Source organism: Xenopus laevis, chromosome 4S, assembly GCF_017654675.1.
Source record: "Xenopus laevis strain J_2021 chromosome 4S, Xenopus_laevis_v10.1, whole genome shotgun sequence".
In the NCBI taxonomy this organism is placed as follows: Eukaryota; Metazoa; Chordata; class Amphibia; order Anura; family Pipidae; genus Xenopus; species Xenopus laevis.
In genome coordinates this window covers 3,770,225-3,785,695 of record NC_054378.1, presented here as the reverse complement: position 1 = coordinate 3,785,695, position 15,471 = coordinate 3,770,225, and the positions used below count along the sequence as shown (strand labels likewise).

General features: G+C 40.1%; 1 protein-coding gene across 2 annotated transcripts in view; it reads right to left on the bottom strand.

The window, feature by feature from the left end:
• cracr2b.S (calcium release activated channel regulator 2B S homeolog) overlaps positions 1-10,050 on the bottom strand; it is a 25,870-nt gene extending 15,820 nt beyond the window's left edge. Inside the window, exons 1-3 of one of the 2 annotated variants that reach the window (XM_018260090.2) lie at positions 9,977-10,050; positions 2,881-3,127; positions 1,061-1,172 (exon numbers count right to left, since the gene is read on the bottom strand). In XM_018260090.2, the coding sequence (XP_018115579.1) occupies positions 1,061-1,172; positions 2,881-3,069 (301 nt within the window). In that variant the 5' untranslated portion in view covers positions 3,070-3,127; positions 9,977-10,050. Of the gene's footprint in view, positions 1-1,060; positions 1,173-2,880; positions 3,128-9,663; positions 9,957-9,976 lie in introns of those variants that run through there. The other variant, XM_018260089.2, reaches the window with a different exon arrangement.
• Positions 10,051-15,471: the final 5,421 nt, after the last annotated feature.

The window sequence follows — 15,471 nt, the reverse complement described above, 5'->3', positions numbered from 1 at the left end:
GGATCAGGAGTAATCGTAGTAGATATCCAGGCAAGAGTTCAATAGGCAGGCAGATTAATAACAAAGTCAAGGTTCAAGCAGGGTCAGAAGTCCAGGAATCAATAATACTTAAATTATAAAGCAGCCAGGAATGCACAAAGGAAATCCTATAATCGGGCATTGAACTCATGACCTTAAAGAGTGCCGGCTTCAACCCATGTGGGTCATGGGGGCCGCCATTTTGCATCTGACAGCGCCAGAGATGGTAGCGCCATCAGGCGCTCCTGACAGTTGGCACTCGGAGCTCTTCGTTTTCCGAAGTTGCTTCACGAGGAAACTTCGGGCGACTTTGAAAAATGAAGCACTCCGAGTGCCATCCCATCTGCGTTTTAGATTCTAGCTGGCGGGGAAACAGTTCGGGGGGAGATTAGTCGCCCGAAGAAGAATTGATTTGTCGCTGGGCGACTAATCTCCCCCCGTAGCTTTGTGCGCCCCTGTCCTTAAGTCATGAAATCTCTTGGAGGGCCACATCCGGCTCACAGGCCTCCAGCTGGACACGCCTGCAATACACTTTTGAAGGGAAGGTACTTTAATATATCAGCAACACACCCCTTGTACGACAAGACTTCTAGATCCTGGAGCAATGGAAACAGTATGAGTTTCAAAATGGAGATTATGTCAACAAATATTGTTGCTCGGCACAATAAGTGATTTCACACCATAACTAGTGTCAACACCTGCCACGTCACCCAGAATACTGCCCAGTTTATGAACCTTCTGAACTGACGTCAACAAGTCCCATGATGATACGTATGATCTTAAGTCACACGAGGGCAGTTACAGAGAGAGAGGTTGAGTCAACAAGATGACACTAACAATAAAGGAGGCACCACCTATGTAAATATATGAAAATAATTCCATGTCATCTCATGTCAGCTTTCCCTTAACAGATATGTTCCTGACTTAGAAAAAGAGAATATACCCAAATAGAGCTTTCATTTGGCTTGATTTGTCTGAAACAATTGTTTTATTTCCATATGATTAGTAACTTTAGCCAGTGGGGCATAGGAGGGCTCCTTACCAAGTCCCATACTGAACTCCACAGGAGTGAGGTAGCCATTGTTGCTTTGGTCCAGACTATCAAACACAGCTTCTAATTGCTCCGGTGTGAGGGGCAGATCATTCTGCAGCCGCTGATAGGAGAAAGTAAAGGGTTAGAGCGAGGAAAATGTCCAGTGCAAGTCAAGTTTTGAGGAACACATACCCAATGATATACACTCATGTGGAAAACACACCAAACCACAGACCACACTGGATTAAGACTCTTCTCCTACCTTCTGAAAATCACCTTAAAATCCCTGTTCCTTCAGCTCTAAAAGTACTGAATGAAGTAAAATTAACTGGAAGTAATCCACTCCTTGGTAGTTATGTAATATAAGAAGAAACGTTTGCAGGTCTAATAACCCATAGCAACCACTAGGGCAGTGATTCCCAACCAGTAGCTCTCGAGAAACATGTTGCTCCCCAACCCCTTGGATGTTGCTCCCAGTGGCCTCAAAGCAGGGGCTTATTTTTGAATTCCTGTCTTGGAGGCAAGTTTTGAGGAGAACCTCCTGAAGGCTCCCAGTCCACATAGGGGCTACCAAATAGCCAATCACAGCCCTTATTTGGCTCGCCAGGAGGTTTTTGCATGCTTGTGTTGCTCCCCAACTGTTTTTTATTCTTGAATGTGGCTCACGGCTAACAAAGGTTGGGGACCCCTGCACTAGGGTAACTAGTAAACATTACCTGCTGATTGGTTGTTGTAGGTTACATGACTATAAAGTTCTGGCTTTTATTTCAATACCCACAATACAACTGATTGACAATGATAAAGTTCAACTATAGTCTGAGGTTCCTACATCTACCCTCACATGTACAGTAATAAAACATTTCAATAAATGAACTCAATAAACTGTCACAAAAGAGATTAGAGACAAACAAGGGTAACAACAGCTTAGCCTCCCCAGACCTGGGACCTGTTATCCAGAATGCTCGGGACCTGGGGTTTTCCGGATAACGGATCATTCCGTAATTTGGGTCTTCATGCCTTATGTCCATTAGAAATTCATTTAAACATTAAATAAACCCAATAAACTGGTTTTGCTTCCAATAAGGATTAATTATATCTTAGTTGGGATCAATTATATGGTACTGTTTTATTATGGGAAAAAGGAAATCATTTTTGAAAACTTTGATTATTTGGATAAAAAGAAGTCTATGGGAGACAGCCATTCCGTAATTCGGAGCTTTCTGGATATCGGGTTTCCACATAAGGGATCCTATACCTGTATCATAAAGACCATGAGTTAAAAACTCTCCGATAAAGAACAACCTAATTGGTCCTCTTCAAAAAATTGAATTGATGTTCTTTGTTTTGGGAGATTGTAAAGGTTGTATAGCCTGCTTGTACCTTGTAGTAAATGAGCCCTTGCAGGTTTAACGATGGATTATATTTCTTATTATTTTATATTGGATGCCGTGTCCAGTGTTTTATTGGACTGTACTGGAACAACACCCAAGACTGACACATGCTGCACATAAGATACTTTAAAATGGACGAACTTATGGGATTTACTCACATTTTAGTCTTTGCTATTGCTTTTATGGGACAAGTGGTCTATTATACCCTGTAGGAAGCAATTGGAATCATTTCTATTTGAGGGCAACATGGATCCAATAATAGGTGATTGTGATGTTAATTCTCATCTGAAACTGCACAGAGTTGTTTCTACTTGTTCTGATACTAAATTGTCATTGGGTAAAACAGGGCAATAAAACAAGCCTGATATAAAAATACCCTAAAGCCTTAATTTGGTCACTTCTTATTTATACAACCCACCTCCAACCCGCCATGTTTACCTGCAGATCTCGTTTGGTGATCAACCCCTTGTCTTCTTTGTCACAAAACTGGAAGAGTTCATGAGCTTTCCCCATCATTTCATCTGGCTCAGCAATGAGGGGCGAAGGTGGGGTTCTTTGGCCTTTTCTTTGTCTTATTCTCGCCCTCGCACTGGGGGACATCCTCCTTTGAGACCCTAAGTGCTCCATGTTCCTGGGAAAGGAGCTCCCGGCTGCCCAAAGGGTGTGCGCCCTTCTTCTATGGAGACTGTAAAAGCAGGGAATCCATCAAGAACAAACGTTGAAATACGAAAAAAGGGGGACGTATGAAACAAGCCTTTATTATTTCTTTATTCACTATACCTTTAATAACTCAGGGTACAATATATACAACATTCCCTGAATATACAGGCTCAAAATTGCCTGCTTGGTGCACATGGCAGGAGGTCTGGGCAAAGCAAAAAAACACTGCAAAATAATAAATACATAATAAGGGGCACATTACTAAGCTCGAGTCGAAGTAAAAAAAAACGTCGAATTTTGACTTTTTTTGGGTACTTCGACCATCGAATAGGCTAGACTTCGAATCGTTCGACTATTCGACCATTCGATAGTGGAAGTACTGTCTCTTTAAAAAAAACTTTGACTACCTACTCCGGCACTTTAAACCTACTGAGCTACAATGTTAGCCTATGGGGACCTTCCCCATAAGCTTTCTAAGCTTTTTTTGATCGAAGGAAAATCCTTCGATCGTTGGACTAAAATCCTTCGAATTATTCGGTTTGAAGGATTTAATCATTCGATGGAATGATTTTTCCTTCGATCGTTCGATCGAAGTATTTGCGGTAAATCCTTTGATTTCGATATTCGAAGTCGAAGTATTTTACTTCGATGGTCGAATATCGAGGGTTAATTAACCCTCGATATTCGACCCTTAGTAAACGTGCCCCTAAGTGTCCTCTTCTATGGAGGCTCTGATCCATCTGCATTGCTGGGAAGACCATAACCAGGTGGAGAAAGGAAAATGTACAGGTATGGGACCTGATTTCCAGAATGCTGGGTTTTCTGGATAATTGATCTTTCTGTAATTTGGATCTTCATGCCTTAAGTCCACTAGAAAACATGAAATAAACCCAATAAGCTGATTTTGCTTCCAACAAGGATTAATTATATCTCAGTTGGGATCAAGTACAAGCGACTGTTTGATTATTACACAGAAAAAGGAAATCATTTTTAAAAAAATTTATTATTTGGATAAAATGGAGTCTATGCGAGACAGCATTTCCGTAATTCGGTATTTGCGTTGCATAAAAATAGCTGTTATTATAATCATTTCTTATTTAATTACACAAAGCAAACAGTGACCTTTCCCAGACCTGGCACAGAAACGAATAAGCGACTGATCCTCCCTTGTTTCAAATAAAACATAATTCTCTCATTTTACTTCAATTCTATATTTATGTTGCAATGATCCAGCAGTGAAGGAGTTTGGCCGATTCCTGGTGTTGTTTTGTCCCCCTCACCCTGTGGGTGTCACTGTGGGTATTTAGACAAGGAAAGCTGCACAAATACAACTTGGGAAAGTTCCAAACAGAACACGTGGTGCTGATCTCACCTGGGCAACATCGGGCTTTGCCGTTTACTTGAAAATTTCCTCTTGAAACGTTTAGTTCATGTGGAACAGTTTGTCAGGAGTGTCAGGAGGTTTGGGGATTAATAAAAACAACAGTATTTCAAGGAAAAGTAAATAATCAGTCTACAGCTTTGCCTGCGTGAGGACAGAGCCTTTACCTCAAGGGAATATCATAGGGCCCGGCACAATAGAATGTCCAACTTATACCCAGTTATGGCTGTAGGGCTCAATAGTATATGTTTCATGTGTGTCTTTATTGCTGCAGACGTGAATCTGTTTTACTCCATTTGGATTGGCTAATTTTGAATTTACTTCTTTATTACATCTGTGACTGTGGGCCAACCTCTGCCAGCCAGACACTTAGGGGCCCATTCATTAAGTTCGAGTGAAGGAATAGAAGAAAAAAATACTTCGAATTTCAAAGTGTTTTTTTGGCTATTTCGACTACGACTTCGAATCGAAGGATTCAAACTAAAAATCATTTGACCATTCTATAGTCAAAGTACTGTCTCTTTAAGAAAAAACTTCGACCCCCTAGTTCGCCACCTAAAAGCTACCAAAGTCAATGTTAGCCTATGGGGAAGGTCCCCATAGCTTGGCTATCTTTTGGTCGAAGGATAATCCTTCAATCGTTGGATTAAAATCCTTCGATTATTCCTTCGATCGAACTATTTGCGCGAAATCCTTCGACTTCGATATTCGAAGTCGAAGGATTTTCATTCCCCAGTCGAATATCGAGGGTTAATTAACCCTCGATATTCGACCCTTGATACATTTGCCCCTTAATCACTGGTACAAGTCGTAGGTTTTAGGGAAATGGTCAAAATATCTTGAACAAAATCCCCTGGCTGAATAAAGTCAAAAACCACAAATAATAAAAAATTAAAATAACAAAAGTTAAAAATAACACTCACACCACCACTAATTCTTGGTTATAGTTTGCCTTAAAGGAGCAGTTCAGTGTACAAATAAAAAATGGGTAAATCAATAGGCTGTGCAAAATAAAAAAGGTTTCTAATATAGTTAGGCAAAAATGTAATGTATAATGCAGGGTAGGCACCTGCCTAGGGCGCAATCAATAGGGAGCAAAGGGGAGAATTTTTTAAATATTTTTTTCAGTTTTTTACTTGTGGTTTTTAAATTTAAGCGAGAGCTGCCTAACCTTTTTGGCCACTCCAGTCCTGATTTCCATCTGACGCATGTAATTTTAATTTCCTTTGCGCTCCCCTACCCCTTTCATGCTGGTCGGAACCATCCTTTGCGCTGTATGCGTCTGCGTGTGCGCACGTCATTATCGTGGCTGATGGGAGAGGAGGCGGAGACCTGGTGCACTGGCCGGAACTAGGGGCAGGCAGAGTAGGCACGTGCCTAGGGCACAAAGTTGGGGGGCGCCAGGCACGTACATGCTGTGTCGCCTACCCCAAGTCCAGTCCCGTCTCTCTCCCTGGCTGCCGCTGGTATTTTGTATGTAATTGTGCTTCTGCGCATGCCGTTTCGCACATACATGGTCAAGTGCAGTTTTGCGCATGCGCAATCAGGCGCGATATCAGCCGTTGCCAGCCAGGTTGCCTAGGGTGTCTGCAGTGGCGGAACTACCGGGGGAGCAGGGGGTGCGAGCGGGCCAGGGGCCGCACCCCCTCAGGGCCCCCCGGTAGACCGCGCGCCATTGACAAATGCGGCCTAATTCGGCCGCTCGGAGGGGGGCGGGGCCCGGCTGTGCGTCACGCACCAGGGCCTGCCCCCCCTCTAGTGACGCTTCTGGGCGTCTGGACTGTGTGGCCTGGCTTTGGGTCGACGAGGGCGGTCGGAGAGGGCCAGAACGCTAGTGCAGAGATCATAATTGCGCTTTCTGCGCTAAAAGAGACGAATTTCCGGTTTCAAACCTTTTATTTGGCTGGAGGATGGCTGCTGGCACAATCATACCCTGATTTTAAGTTTTTGCCACATTTCACACTGCTTTTCTGTGGTTCCACCGATATATATTATGCCTCTGATATATTATTTCTCTGATGTTATGTCTTCCTGGATTTTTTACCGTTACACCCCCTGAAAAAAAACGTAATAGGGGGGATTCTACTGTATTCCACTTTTTGTAGCCGTGTTTGCACTTTGTTTATTTAAATAGGATGTTTTGGGTTTTACTGAATAATAACATTTGTATTGTCAATATTTATAATTACACCAATTAAATGTTACATTCGTTAATGTGTCATGAGAATTCACAGGTGCCAAAATACCTTGGCCCGGCGCTGCTTGCGGCAAGCTAATTAGTTGATAATGCCGTTATTGAAACTGTTTAATTTTGCACTTTGCTCTGTGTTGGCAAATAAGCCTTATATTATTGGGTCACATCAGATTCTTTTCATTCTGTTCAGGCCGTAACTAATTCTGTATACATTATATTCCCTCTATATTGGGATCATTATTTACCGTATATACTCGAGTATAAGCCGAGTTTTTCAGCCCCCAAAATATGCTGAAAAACTCTACCTCGGCTTATACTCGGGTCAAGCGCAAAAACGGTCGCCAAGAATAGTCTCCAAGAATATTCGCCGGCATCCAAGAATGGTCGTCGGCATCCAAAAACGAGACGCCGGCGCCTCCAATGGGAGCAGAAACCCTCAATTTTTTGATTGAAACTTACCAGAGGCTGCTGCATTTCTCACCCTAGGCTTATACTCGAGTCAATAAGCTTTCCCAGTTTTTGGAGGTAAAATTAGGTACCTCGGTTTATACTCGGGACGGTTTAGACTCGAGTATATACAGAATCAGTTACGGGCCTGAACTGAATGAAAAGAATCTGATGTGACCCATTAAGTTAAAGGGTTGTTCACCTTTGAGTTAACTTTTACTATGATGTATAGAATGATATTCTGAGACAATTTACAAATGGTTTTAAATTTTTATTATTTGTGGTTTTTGAGTTATTTAGCTTTTAATTCAGCAGCTCTCCAGTTTGCAATGTCAGCCACCTGGTTGCTAGGGTCCGTATTACCCTAGCAACCATGCATTGATTTGAATAAGAGGACTGAAATGTGGATAGGAGAGGGCCTTGCTAGAAAGATGAGAAATACAAATTAGCAATGGCAATAAATTCGTAGCCTTACAGAGTATTTGTTTTTTTAGATGGGGGTCAGCTGGAAAGAGTCAGAAGAAAAATGCAAATAATTATAAAACTAAACTAAATAATTAGAACCAGTTAGAATTAGCCATACTAAAAGTCTTGACTAAATATTTGAGAATCAGAGGCCCATACTGACAGCTTTATTACAGACTAGGTGGTTTTATAGGCATCCAGAAGCAGCAAAGAATTGTGGGCAAATGTTGTAAAAAGTAATGTTTTGTTCTTGTTTATGGAAATTATTTTCCTTTTATCACCTTGTTCTGAGAAAATTTGCAATTGGTTTTTAGTTTTTATTATTTGTGGTTTTTGAAATATTTAGCCTTTTATGCAGCAGGTCTTCAATTTGCTTTTTAAGGATTCTGGTCGCTAGGGTCCCAATTCCCCTAGCAACCATGCATCAATCTGAATAAGACACTGGAATATAAATAAGAGAGGCCCGAATATGAGTAATAAAGTAATAAAAAGTAGCAATAACAATACATGCGTAGCCTTACAGAGCATTTGTTTTTTAGATGGGGGTCAACAACACCCATTTGAAAGCTGCGAAGAGTCAGAATAAAAAGGTTCATAATAATAAACATATAAAAAAGAAATAATGAAGACCAATTGAAAAGTTGCTTACAATTGGGCATTCTATAACATTCTAAAAGTTACCTCAAAGGTGAACCACCCCTTTAAGGAGATGTATATATATATTTGCAAGTATGAGAAATTACAGGTCCCAGTACAGGTATGGGATCAGTTATCCAGAAAGCTCCGAATTATGGAAAGGCCGTCTCCAGTAGACTCCATGTTATCCATATAATTAAAATTTTTAAAAACGATTTCCTTTTTCTGTGTAATAATAAAACAGTCGCTTGTACTTGATCCCAACTAAGACATAATTAATCCTTATTGGAGGCAAATAAATGTTAATTTAATGTTTCAATTATTATCTAGTAGATTTAAAGTAAGAAGATCCAAATTATGGAAAGATCCGTTATCCAGGAAATCCCGAGCATTCTGGATAACAAGTCCCATACCTGTTCCATATTCTGGCTCTCACTGTCGGCAGCAGACTCCTATAATCCCATAAGCGAATGCAAACGCGCAGAGCTATATCCGTAATGTTTACACATCTTCATTTACAAATGAACAGCCAGATTCTAATTTACCTACTGGCAAAGAGACGGAAGAATTTTCATATATTTGGTTATGTTTGGATTGACTGCAGACAAGCCAGCGATAAAATAAAGGACACTTCTAATCCCTATACAGTGAGAGCTGCTATGACCTTTGCTGATAGCCAGGAGTAAAATAAATGCATTGGTAGTGTCACACATATGAGCCGTGTTAAAGGAGAACTAAAGCCTAACTAAAGAAGTAGGTAGAAATGTTGTACGTGATGTTTTGTGCGTCTGTACCAGCCCAAGGCAACCACAGCCCTTTAGCAGTAAAGATCTGTGTCTCCAAAGATGCCCCAGTAGCTCCCCATCTTCTTTTCTGCTGATTCACTGATTCACATGCTCTGTGCTGCTGTCACTTACTGAGCTTAGGGAGCCACTCACAATATACAGTACACATAGAATAGAAATGTCACAATATAAGGCTGATTAGTAATTAATACACATAATTACTACATGGCAGCACAGAAACCAGTGCAATTAGCATCAGAATTGAGTAATCAGCAAACCTGTAGCATCAGCTTATATTACAGCCAGGGAAGGTCATTTTCTGCTGGATAATTAGTGACGAGCCCTAAGCTTAGCTTCTCAACAGCCAATCAGAGCCCACTGAGCATGTGAGTGTCACAGACACTTTCCAAGATGGTGACCCCCTGTGACAAGTTTGAAGTCCTGGATCATTGCTGCTATTGACAAGCTCAAACTTTAGCCTCGTGCAATAAGTTCACTATAGAAAATAGGACATTTCTAGCCACATTCATGTTTAGGGTTTAGTTCTCCTTTAATAACTGCTACAGGTACAGTATGGTATATACAACACAGTTAGAGCATGTCACATAGTATATACGTATATATATATCACAATATGTATCTGCAGAACTCACCATGGAAAGGATAAAGGTGACATTTACTCACACACATAAAGCACAAATAGTCATTAGAGTTCTCTGAAGGCAGAGGGATGTATTTCACACTTATATCCAGCACAAGGCATGTGGAAGGTATGCTCATAGCCTGCAGAGCTTGCAATCAGACCCACGGTGTGCAGGTGTTATGCCCAGTGACAGAGCCCAGATATATGCCAGCATGAGCCCAAATAAAGGCAAAGTATGCCAGAGCTTCAGAGCAAGCAGCTCCCCCCGTGAGCTGAGAAGAGGCAGTTACATTACACAGGGATAGGAGACTTATATAACTTACCTGCCTGCTGCACCTGCTGTATCTGAGAGCACTTACCCGGATCCAGCAAGTGGAGAGGAGGGGTGGGGCCACTCAGAAGGGGGTGGATTTACAGGTCCCTCCCACTTACCTTTCTCTCCCAAGGAATTTCTGAGTTCTGTTTGTTTAACCCATTCCAAACCGGAGCCCTGCAGCTCAAAGCAACGTAACAGGACACAACATTACTATAACTATTTGACTGCCTGTGCTAGAGTCTAAATTCATACGAAGTTATATTATATATTATATATATTATATATTAACCTATGGAGGAGGCATTTTGTCGCTCCCAAGGAGGGCCGCCATCAGGGGGGGGGCAAAGGGGTCGCTCTTATCCTGAGCCTGAGCGATTTCGGGTTCTTACGGGGACCTGGACATGCTGCAGAAGAAGCTCTGGAAAAGAACGAAGAAACTGCGACGGAAAAGAACGAAGAAGACCGCTGCAGAAGAGAATGCAGAAGCTGAGATGGAACAGAATGATGAATTTTTTTCAACTTGTAGGGGACGGACCAAATTTTCTTCAAACTTGTACGGGGGTTCTGGCCACCAATGTTTTTTGAATGTGTAGAGGGCCCAGGCACCATTTTTTTTAACTTATAGGAGCCCTGGCCACCAATGTTTTTCCACCTGGGGGGGCCCTGGCCATCAGTGGGGTGGGCGGGCTCTGGGGAGGGCAGGCAGACACAGATTTCAGTCTTGTGTGCCCCAAGGCCGATTCGCGCCGCAGGGTAAGCAACCGCCAAATACTTGTGCAATCCCCTACCCCTCAGCAGGAGCGTGCGCGCACTAAGAATGCGGCTGGGCGGCATGCCGTCCCTACAGACTTCCCGCCCAAGGCCCAGGCCTTAGGGCGGGGCCCCGTGATTTCTGATTGCAGCCCTGCAACATGGTTGAGCAGATTAAACGTAAAGCAAGGCTAATGTTCTGTTTCCATGTGTCGGCTGATCAGCACTAAGCAGGGGCACCTGTAATTACACTAATAACATAAATGCCTTCAGGTCAGCGAGATGTTTACTGTCAACAGGGGATCTCTGATGTATTGGGCTCAGGGTGGTTCCTAATAAAGGCACACACATATGCTGTGCTGGAAAGGATTCAATTAAATGTTAAAATACATTTTATGAAGAACATTTCTTTCTATATATACACACGAGCATTGGTATATTTTGAGAAATGCCTACCCCTCAGTACAAGAATTTAAATTGCCACCACTTATTTCTAAGAGGCACTTCCTCATACTGTAATTAACACTTTCTTACCTGTTTCCATAGATTCAAGTGCCACTTCTTGTGAATACACTTATGATACAGAGAATGGGACGGTGTTCCTTATAGTAAACCTTTAAATTCAGTGAATGTAAAATTGATGAGGGGGCTATTCTAAGCACATTTGCAATGTACATTCATTATTTATTTATTTTTGATTCCAAGATATTAAGGGATACATGTACTGTTAATATGAATGAATTTTGTTACAACAGCGCCACCTGCTGGTCAGTTTCCCACCAGTCTGACCAGCAAGTAGTCAAGGAAGTTGTCAGGAGAAAGAAAGAGGCTGATGTTCTTCTGCTTAGGAAAGATGTGAGAAAGGTTTTTAATTTTATTCCTAAGCAGAAGAACATCAGCCTCTTTCTTTCTCCTGACAACTTCCTTGACTACTTGCTGGTCAGACTGGTGGGAAACTGACCAGCAGGTGGCGCTGTTGTAACAAAATTCATTCATATTAACAGTACATGTATCCCTTAATATCTTGGAATCAAAAATAAATAAATAATGAATGTACATTGCAAAAGTACTTAGAAAAGCCCCCTCATCAATTTTACATTCACTTATTTTAAAGGTTTACTTATCCTTTAACAAGCAAAACCAGCCTATTGGGTTTATTTAATGTTTATATGATTTTCTAGTAGACTTAAGGTTTGATGATCCAAATTACAGAAAGATACGTTATCCGGAAGACCCCAGGTCCTGAGCATTCTGGATAACAGGTCCCATACCTGTATTTACATTGTACTTACTTGCAATGTGCAATGTCTGTATTCCTAGGGTGTTGTATGTATGTATGTATGTATGTATGTATGTATGTATGTATGTAGAACACATATGCACATTACATCCACCCAACCAACATAAAGATAAATAATATCCAACACAAACATAATGCAATAATAAACATTTATTTATCATATTTACAGAAAGAGCTTTTTCCAGTTACATTTTATCTGCTATGAAAGACAAAGGGGAAAAAGTGCAGCGTGGTAATGTACATATTTATATAAAACATTTACAATTGCATATATGTGCATGGTAATTGTGGCACATTTTAATAGTGTTTAATAATGGGCCAGTCTAATCAGAAGATAATATGGGGCAGATTTATCAAGGGTCGAATTTTGAGGTTATAGGAGTTTTTTTAGACTCCCATCAACTCGAAATTTGAATAAAAAAAGACCAACCGGAATTTATTAAAAAAGAAAAATATCTAATTTTTTAACTTCGAGTGAATAGGCTGTATTCGATCGTTCAAATCGAATTCAGATCGTATTCAATAGTATTTAAAAAAAAAAACTTTGATTTTTCAAAGTCCACCAATTGACTCCAAATAGGAAACCGCAATTCGGCAGGGTTTTAGATGGCGAATAGTCGAAATCGAATTTTAAAAGAGACAGTACAGTATTCAAATTTTCGATTTTGTTTTCAAATTTCAAATCGAATTTGGACTATTCCCTAGTCAAACAAAGCACACTAAAATGAGCACGAAATTCGAATTTAAAATTAGATTTTTCAGTTCGACCCTTGATAAATCAGCTCCTATTGTTATGAAACCAAAGGATATGGTGCTAAGAAAACAAACCCCAAACTGACATATTTGAAATATGTATTTATCTGACCAGTATTACACACAGGTTTTTTTTTTATAATTTCCTGGAGGGAATAAATATTCATCGATGATCACCTGGTAGACACAAAGCCATAAGAGCACCTGTTTGTTTCTAGAAAGACCATTAAAGGAAAACTTTACCCCCAAAATGAATATTTAAGCCACAGATAGTTTATATCAAATTAAGTGGCATATTGAAGAATCTTACCAAACTGATATATATATATAAGTAAATATTGCTCTTTTACATCTCTTGCCTTGATGGTCTGTGTGCTGCCTCAGAGGTCACCTGACCAGAAATACTGCAGCTCTGACTGTAACAGGAAGAGATCACCTGACCAGAAATACTGCAGCTCTAACTGTAACAGGAAGAGATCACCTGACCAGAAATACTGCAGCTCTAACTGTAACAGGAAGAGATCACCTGACCAGAAATACTGCAGCTCTAACTGTAACAGGAAGAGATCACCTGACCAGAAATACTGCAGCTCTAGCTATAACAGGAAGAGATCACCTGACCAGAAATACTGCAGCTCTAACGGTAACAGGAAGAGATCACCTGACCAGAAATACTGCAGCTCTAACTGTAACAGGAAGAGATCACCTGACCAGAAATACTGCAGCTCTAACTGTAACAGGAAGAGATCACCTGACCAGAAATACTGCAGCTCTAACTGTAACAAGAAGAAGTGTGGAAGCAAAAGACAGAAGTCTGTCTGTTAATTGGCTCATGTGACCTAACATGTTTGATTTGTTTGTGTGCACCGTGAATTGTACAATCCCAGGGGGCGGCCCTTATTTTTTTTAAATGGCAATTTTCTATTTATGATTACTCAATGGCACATACTACTAAAAAATTTTCTGGCCCGAGGGAAGAACCAAAAATACAACAATACAAGCAGAAATAATGGAACAAACAGAAACCTAGAGAAAAAGTCTGCCCAAAAAAAGAATTAAAATATAGGGTATGGAATCTATTATTTGGAATGCTTGGGAAATGGGGATTGTGGATTAGGGATCTGTGTGTAATTTGGAGCAAGTACACATTAATGGGCAGATTTATCAAGGGTCGAATTTCAAAGTACAAAAAACTTCGAAATTCGAATTTGAATATCAAATTCAACGTTTTTTCACCGAATTTGGCAATCGTACGATCAAATAATAAATAATGGTTTGAATCGAATGATTTTCGCATACGATTGAAGGATTTTTATCCAAAGTGTGAAGACTTTAAAAAAGTTTGTAGAAGGTCCCCATAGGCTAACATAGCACTTCGGCAGGTTTAATTTGGCTAAGTATTGAAGTCGAATTTTTCGAACGATTTTTACTTCCAATCGAAGTAAATTCAAAGTCGTAGTATCCTATTCGATGGTCGAAGTATCCAAAAAATTACTTTGAATTTCGATATTTTTTTACTTCGGAAATTCCCTCGAATTCCCTTCGACCCTTGATAAATCTGCCCCTTAAACATAAAATAAACAGAATTATCTTGCCACCAAGTTACCATAATGTACCATGTATTCCTGTATATTGAAGCCTTCTGGGCACTGGGTTTCCACATTAGAGATCACATTGGCTGGCTAATAAAACTATTTCAGCACCAAATAAAATGCTGGGCCTTTTTTTATGGGAAGTGTAAGCTTTGATCAACTTAAATCTGAGGTAGAAAGTTGCTATAATTTAAGAGATGTAAGGTCTCCCTGAGAAGAACTTACTGTGGGTCACCTTGTAGGGATTACCCCAAAATAATAATTTTTATATATACACACACACAGCGTAAATAAGTATATGAAATACAATAAATAGTAAATGAAAAGCCTCTATTTCATTACAAAATTATAAATAAATTCCAGTGTTGATTTTGAGTTTTGTTGCTATGGTAATTAAAGGGAACCTAACGCGAAAATGAAAATGGAAGTAAGAAACTTTCTAAATATAATTAAAGTTTAGTTGTGTGCATCAAGCTATTTTTCTTTCCTTATAAAATGGCTCAAATACCATTAGGTAAATTTTTTGAGTATCAACCTTTCTGGGTCATTGCTGTAAGCTTTATATGATGTATGCTACTATATGGAGAGAAAGCAACGCTCCATTAGAGTGTATCTTGGTTTTCACCTTAAAGGATAAGTAAACCTTTAAAATAAATGAATGTAAAATTGATGGGGGGACTATTCTAAGCACTTTTGCAATGTACATTTATTATTTATTTATTTTTATTCCAAGATATTAAGGGATACATGTGCTGTTAATATGAATGAATTTTGTTACAACAGCGCCACCTGCTGGTCAGTTTCCCACCAGTCTGACCAGCAAGTAGTCAAGGAAGTTGTCAGGAGAAAGAAAAAGGCTGATGTTCTTCTGCTTAGGAATAAAATTAGAAACTTTTCTCACATCTTTCCTAAGCAGAAGAACATCAGCCTCTTTCTTTCTCCTGACAACTTCCTTGACTACTTGCTGGTCAGACTGGTGAGAAACTGACCAGCAGGTGGCGCTGTTGTAACAAAATTCATTCATATTAACAGCACATGTATCCCTTAATATCTTGGAATCAAAATAAAATAAATAATGAATGTATATGGCAAAAGTGCTTAGAATAG